This window comes from Berghia stephanieae, chromosome 3 (genome assembly GCF_034508935.2).
Source record: "Berghia stephanieae isolate SIO BIC M18660-M18661 chromosome 3, UCSD_Bste_1.3, whole genome shotgun sequence".
NCBI classification, from domain to species: domain Eukaryota; kingdom Metazoa; phylum Mollusca; class Gastropoda; order Nudibranchia; family Aeolidiidae; genus Berghia; species Berghia stephanieae.
In genome coordinates this window covers 100,087,378-100,094,877 of record NC_088362.1, presented here as the reverse complement: position 1 = coordinate 100,094,877, position 7,500 = coordinate 100,087,378, and the positions used below count along the sequence as shown (strand labels likewise).

The following is a 7,500-nucleotide window of genomic DNA, read 5'->3' as shown; positions in this document are numbered from 1 at the left end:
TGCATTTTAAAGACACTTCATTAATTCAGTATTCGTTTGTTGTTGTTTTTAAGGATTTTACGACGCTTGCATGCGACACTTTTGTGTCATTTCAGCGACAGCTTTTTAAGTATTCTGAACAACAACAAATTGATTTCACTTAGACCTCTACATGCGTGACCAAACACTTTAAACCAGTATTATGTCTTTTTCATGGTGATTCAAATGCTAAAAATTGGATTTTTAGTTAAAATTATCATTCTAAGCATTGTGTTTATGAGTTGTAGAAGATAAAGATGCCGTCTCTTAGATTGCAACAATAAAAAATAGCACATTTTGCTCTTTGAATGAAAAACTCTGGCGCTGAAATGACCCAAAAGTGTCACAAGCGAAATGTAACCTTTAAAAACCCCCAAAGCAAACAAACAATTAAAAACTCTGTTATTTTTGGCATCTGATTCAGTCCAACATTATACAATATTTATTAGATAGATCACGGATGACACTCAAGCAATCAATCATTTCCAATTTAAATTAGTTTGACCAAGCAAACAGAGAATGATGCAAATGTTGGTACTTGAAGCTCGAAGAAATGATAAATAACAATAAGTATAAATGGAATAGAAGTAAATTCACAGCTAATTTAAAAAGACAGATATCGCGGAATATTCGTGTTTTCCCTTTGGCAACAAAACAAGATGAATGAGACACTGGATACAAATGGGAGATGAGACGATGGTAGTTTGTGTGAGGCTATGTGGTCTAGTGGTATGACACTCGCTTTCGGATCGGAAGGTCCTGGGTTCGAGCCTCGCTCGGCGCATAGTTGAGTCCTTGGAAAAGACTCTTTACTCATATTCTCTCACCATACTCAGGTGTAAAATGAGTACCTGGCCGTTTACAGCGTTGTCTCTGTCCGAAAAAAATGGTTACATCCCCTAACAGGCGTCATGTCCCGTCCTAAATGTTAAATGTCGCTGTTGGCCAGGGACCCATTGTAAAGCGCTTTGAGCACATTTAGTGGATATTGCGCTATATAAAAAGCTCAATTTTTTAATTTTTAAAAAATGTGTCTTATTCGCTTTAACAAAGCCACCCTCCCACCTCTCATTCGTCTTTAATGTCTCTCATTCCTCGTGTTTTGTTGTTAAATTGGAAACGCAAATTAAATAGTCGACATCTGTCACCGTAAATTAAATTGCAGCTCCTATTCCATTTATTTATTATTGTTATTTATCCCTTCACGAGTAGAATAGATTTGACAATAACCTGTAATCATGAGATTACATACAGTGTTCACCAAGACAGAAACAACAATGTCATCGACCATGACAATTTTGACCCAACTGTCTCAATTTGGTATTAAGTCGCAATCAACGATATTTTGAATAGTGAAATTTAAGTTAACATGATTTAAATAAGGAATTTTTTTGGAGTTTTCGCTCTTTGAAAAAATATATTGCATACGCTTTCTCTTCAATGAGACAAATGAAGATAAACCAAGTCTCAAATTGGATTCAGTAGTCTGATGTCACGCCGCCCGGCATCGGCGGCCATCTTAGCTCTAAATAAAGAAAATCCTTTTTATTCTTCAAGCTGGCTAGAACTTTTCATATGTCTTGTGACCAGAATGTGTAAAAGTCAAAACATGATCAAGTTTATGGGGTTTTTTTTCCTCTGGATACGCTTTTATGCTCGCCGGAGAAATATTTCATACGGGCGTCCGCCATTGTTCCGATAGTTTAGAGCCAGTGTTACTAAGTTACCATGCGTCATTAGGAAGGAAGTGACGTTACGACTGTTTTTAACATTGAAGACCACCCCGATATTGATTTTTGGGCGTTGGGTGAAATTGAAATGTTTGCAACTTTTGACTGGTTTTAAGAGACACAGGAGTTTTAAATATTATTGTAAATGCGAAGCAGGTCATCAAAAATCAAAAATCTGAAAATGTGTATATGAAAATATCTAGTTCCAGACAAAGCAGAAAGAAATATACAAGAAAAAACTTTTCTAGGAAAAGCAGATTAATTCTAATCCCCTTTATTTTCTATCTTTCATTCTGTTCTATCTGCCATTTCACATCTTGTCAATTATTGTTTTCCTTACACTATTGTCTGCACCCCCCCCCCCCTCTCTCTCTCTCTCTCTCTCTCTCTCACACACACACACACACACACACTAACATTTTTTTTGTTATCAAAATTCTGATTGAGTGTTATGGCGATTTCTCTCTCTCTCTCTCTCTCTCTCTCTCTCTCTCTCTCTCTCTCTCTCTCTCTCTCTCTCTCACACACACAAAACTTTTTTATGTTATCAAAATTCTGTTTGAGTGTTATGGCGATTTCTAGTCAAGACTTTGGTAACATTTTTTTGTAATAAAAAGGACCACCTCAAATACATACTCGTACACGCCGTCATCCATCTGAACTTGGTGCCTGCCGAGTTTGTGAACATTTCTCACATAACGCCTTATGTTGGATTGCAACTAACTACTAACACTGCACAACAAAATTTATTTTAAATGAACTAATGTTAATGTTAATGTATTGTAAACAGTGGTCAAGATTTTGAGAGTTGATTATTTTGGCTTATATTCATGTTTTAAAGACACGTGAGATGACCTAATCAAGAAACGTTCAGACAATATGAAAAAACCCCAAAAAACTTGAGCTTTTTTAAGAGCAATATTCACTAAACGTGCTCAAAGCGCTTGACATGGGGCCCTTGACCAACAGCAACACGTAGCATGTAGAACGAGACACGACGCCTGTTAGGCGATATTACAATGTTTTTCCGATAGAGACAACGCTGTTAACGACCTGTACTTGTCAGACATGTACTTGCTTGGTTATTTCTTAAAGAAATTGTGGAAAGTTGCACTTTAAGTCCATGAATTATGCATTTACCATGAACTATTCAAAGACTAGAATGAATGCCGTTGGTAAAACACCCTTAACACATTGCATTCAGGCAATCATATATAATAACGTGAAGTTGAATGTAAGCTTCAATTTAATTACAAAAACAGATCAAATAAACGTTTCGGGTTTCCCCTTTATCAACAAAACAGGATGATTGAAACACCACAGATGAATGAGATGATGTGGTAGTGGCGTAGTTAAGACTACCCGAAACGTTTATTTGATCTGTTTTTGTAATTAAATTGAAGCTTACATTCAACTTCACGTTATTATTTATTTCTTCGAGCTTCGAGCAGCAACATTTTCATTTACACATTCAGGCAATCGCGATGCGAGTGAACGCAATGAATTAATTTAGCGACTGTAAGATAGGACTTTTCTGTCGTATCTTGAAAATCATCTATTTCTTATAATTTTAGACAAACATTTTTGACTTCAAATTTTATCAACGAATAAAATTATCTCATGCGGTGAAAAATTGGAAATATTTGAGAGCTCTATGTCTCATATTCAAAAATAAAAATAATTTTTGACAAATTTTTTGACAAGTTGAGGCTCGTTTTAATTTTATCGAAATTGGAAGTAAAAAAAATGTTCTTGCCAAAATAAAAATAGGCGTTTGGTCAGTGTATGACAGCTTATATGGCAGCTTTTGATATTAAGAGCATCTCGTTGTTTTCATCAAGTTGCTGGGTCGTAGATCTGTCGGAAAGCACTTTGCGATAGACTAGCGTCCCATCCAAAGGATAGAAAGCATTTGCTATTACCTGTTAAAGATTATAGATAACGGTATAGACCTCGATTCCATTAGCCGTATGGCTCTTAAGGACTACTACTTTTTACTCCTCTGAAGTCATACATTAGTAAATCTGACAAACGGTGCTTTTACGAAAATGTCTTTAATTCGAGTTGTAGTTTTTTCTTCTCCGTATAATCCCTACCGGTATGGCGATGTTGAGCGTAGTCAGTAACCGGATGGGTGACAATGATCGCAAACTTCTTGCCCGGCTCCAGTATTACATCCTAGGCTGACGCTCGTAATAGGGAATGAGATTAGCGGAAGAGTAGCGTCCCTTGATTGGACGTCACCCATAGTCTGTGACGTCACCGGCGGAAAAGTTATTAGAGAGAGAACGTCATGTTGGTTGTGCGCATGCGTCTCTCGTCCTCGCTTCCAATTATTACGTCTTATCGTGAGGTTTAGAATCGGTGCTCATTTTAAGCGGTAATCAAGTAAAATACGTAATTTCTACTGAGATTTTGAACGTTTATTGTTCCTTGTCAGAGCTTTAAAAAACATTTTATAAATAGGACGAGAGACGCATGCGCACAACCAACATGACGTTCTCCCTCTAATAACTTTTCCGCCGGTGACGTCACAAACTATGGGTTTTAATTCCAATCAAGGGACGCTACTCTTCCGCTAATCTCATTCCCTATAGACATTGCTCCACTCGACAATGGTGTCAAAACATACTTGATGGTAAAAGTAAGGATTATGTCGGTGGGATTGCCAGTACAAAAAGTACTCATAAATTTGACCCCTCGTCTCAAAACGGTATTAAGTCGGGATGATTGAGATGCTTAAGATGGAATTTGTATCCAGAAATATCATGCTTAAGTTGAGTTTATATGCTTTATAGAGGAGAAGGAATATCATATTTTACTGTGCTAAATACCAACGTTTCATATTTTTGACAAGTTTAACTATATTCTGACTTTTTAGCATCTGGTCCATCCCGACATAATACCGCTTTGAGACGGAAGGTCACATTTATTTAAAGTAATGTGAAGCGTTATGAGCATAGCGAATCCGTAGAAATATTATGCAATCTATAGATAGTATGCGCTTGGCTAAGAAGCTCATAACATTGCCATCCGGAAGTATAACGGACCAACACACAAAACTGTGTGTATCCATGAACGTTTATAGTCTGGTTAATACAGTTCAGTGAGCATTACTCATAAACGCGGATGGCAAAAAACAATAACAAAGACCTGAGTGACGTCAACTGCATACTATCTATAGTCGGTTTAATACAGTTCAGTGAGCATAACTCATAAACGCGGATGGCAAAAAACAATAACAAAGACATGAGTGACGTCATCTTCGCACTATCTATATAATTGTGTATAATATGTATCATGATTATCGCCGCCGTCGTCGTCATTATCATCATTATCATTAATTTAAAACAATATTGTCAAAATTGTTGACATTTCCCACACGAACGTTTCTGTACAGTCTCGATTTGTTTATTTCGCAATGAATGAATGCATATACACAATCAATATTGCCGTACGCTGACAAAATACATATTATACATTTGGGTCGGAAAATGTTACTTTCAGACGTAGATTATTTAAAATGACCCCCAATCTCTCAAAAGTGTCAAGCCAGAATCTTCAAAGGTGCCTATTGGCAAACTGAGGGTTATATTATTAATCGAACCATGTTTGAGGTTCAAAGATTTGTGAGAAAATATGTGACCCTTCGCCTCAAAACGGTATTAAGTCGGGATGGTTAAGGTGTTTAAAATTGGATTTATAGCCAGAAATATCAGTCTTGTGTTGAGTTTGTATGTTTTATTGAGGAGAATGGATACCATATTTTAGGGTGCTAATGCAAACCATTTATGTTTTTGATCAGTTTAACATTTAAGTCGGCTTTTAAGCATTTGGTTCGTTCCGACATAATACCGTTTTGAGACGGTGTGTCACATATTTTTAAAAATGTGCTTTGTCAGATTACGACAGAATACGAAGACCAGTGCCTTTGACAATGAAAATTTGACATGAAATGAATTTGTAACCCTTTGTAAATATTATTTCCTGCATTTTTAATCATGTCGTTTATACACTTGTTTCAATAAAGCATAAAATGTGTGTATTCATTGTCATGTGAGCAGGTGTTTTTCCCTTATTCTAACTGTCCTTACTGCATAAAGTTGGAGACGGGCCGAAAATGTAATTGAAATGGTAGTCACGTCACTGGTAAAGAAAAACAGTCTTTTAAGAGGCTTATTCATTCATTTCAGCATCTGCTTGACCGCCATGCGTTCCTGTCTTGACGGCACTTTGCATTTCATCGATAGAACTATATTCCGCATCACTAGCGATCCCGTCAGCTTCAATACTATCGTCATTGTTGTTTCTTCCGTGACCACTTCCGCCACTGCTGCAGCTGTTCCTGGTGTTGCCATTCCCTTCTTCATCTTCACTCCTGTAACGCGTTGTCTCGTGAAGAAATGAACCGTCCTCGTCAGAATCGCGATGGACATCCACTCCTGCTCCAGTCATTGCCATCGCTCCAGTAGCTCCATTACATCTTTTTACCGGTTCTTCATATTTATGATCCTCGGGGGGGATGTCATAACCGGCTGCTTCGGTTCCATCACGAAATCTCGACTCAGCTGTTTCAGCTCTAACTCTTCCTGAAGTTGAATACAATGGAGCATTATCGTAAGGCGAGTCTGTAGCCATCTTGGTTACTCTACGTGTTTCATTTTGTGGTGAAGGACGTGGAGATGCAGATGAAGATGATGGTGATGAGTCAGCTGTTGAGGCCCTATTCTTTTTACGGCGTGGGGGAGCCGGCGACTTTGAGATGGTTATTGTTGCGGGCAGGGATGATAAACTTGCCAACTTTGGATTTGATTCTGGTAGATCAAATAGTATCAAGTAGAATAGTTAAATCTAGACATGGGTTTAGATTCTTTAAAAATGCGTATGATTAAATAGAGAGAGAGAGAGAGAGAGAGAGAGAGACAGAGAGAGAGAGAGAGAGATACAGAGAGAACACACACACACACACAGAAAGATATATATATATATATATATATATATATATATATATATATATATATATATATATATATATATATATTATGAGAAGAAACAAAAGAGTATTTTAATAGCTTTTTTGGGGAAATTGGCAATTTTTGTTAATACTTTATTGACAACTATCATCATCATCATCATCATCATCATCGTCCCTTTTTTGTCTCAATTACATGTCAGCATATTTCCTCATAATATTATCATTATATTTTTTAAACCACACTAAAAACGTCAAAATCTTTAAATTAAATATCCACTAAATATGCTCAAAGCGCTTTGCAAGGGGTCCCTGGTCAACAGCAACATTTAACATGTAGGACGGGACATGACGCCTGTTAGGCGATATTACAAATTTTCGGACAAGGACAACGTTGTTAACGGCCAGGTAAAATGAGTATTTTACATCTGAGTACGATGAGAGAATGTGAGTAAAGAGTCTTTTCCAAGGACTCATTATGCGCCGAGCGCGAGGCTCGAACCCAGGACCTTCCGATCCGAAAGCGAGTGTCATACCACAAGACCACATAGTCGCACATCTTAACACGAACTACGAACCTGTATCATCCGGGACATCCGTGGCTATACAGTATATCGACCTGGATGGGCCTGGAGCGGGATGGGCCGGTGGATGACTCGTGGGTGGAGAGGGGGCCTGGAAGGATGGGGCGACAGGTGAGACTGACCGTTGGGCAGCTGGTGGAGGTGGCGGCGGTGGCCCTCCCTTCCTGAAAATTTGCCTTGGTCTGGTTGATGTTGA

The 7,500-nt window shown here is 37.9% G+C and overlaps 1 protein-coding gene across 1 annotated transcript in view; it reads right to left on the bottom strand.

Annotated features, from left to right (window-relative positions):
- Nucleotides 1-5,726: 5,726 nt before the first annotated feature.
- The window catches only part of LOC144968977 (uncharacterized), an 18,074-nt gene continuing 16,300 nt past the window's right edge, over nt 5,727-7,500 (bottom strand). Inside the window, exons 10-11 of the mRNA XM_078907884.1 lie at nt 7,299-7,486; nt 5,727-6,562 (exon numbers count right to left, since the gene is read on the bottom strand). Of these exons, the coding sequence (XP_078764010.1) occupies nt 5,925-6,562; nt 7,299-7,486 (826 nt within the window). The 3' untranslated portion in view covers nt 5,727-5,924. The remainder of the gene's footprint in view (nt 6,563-7,298; nt 7,487-7,500) is intronic.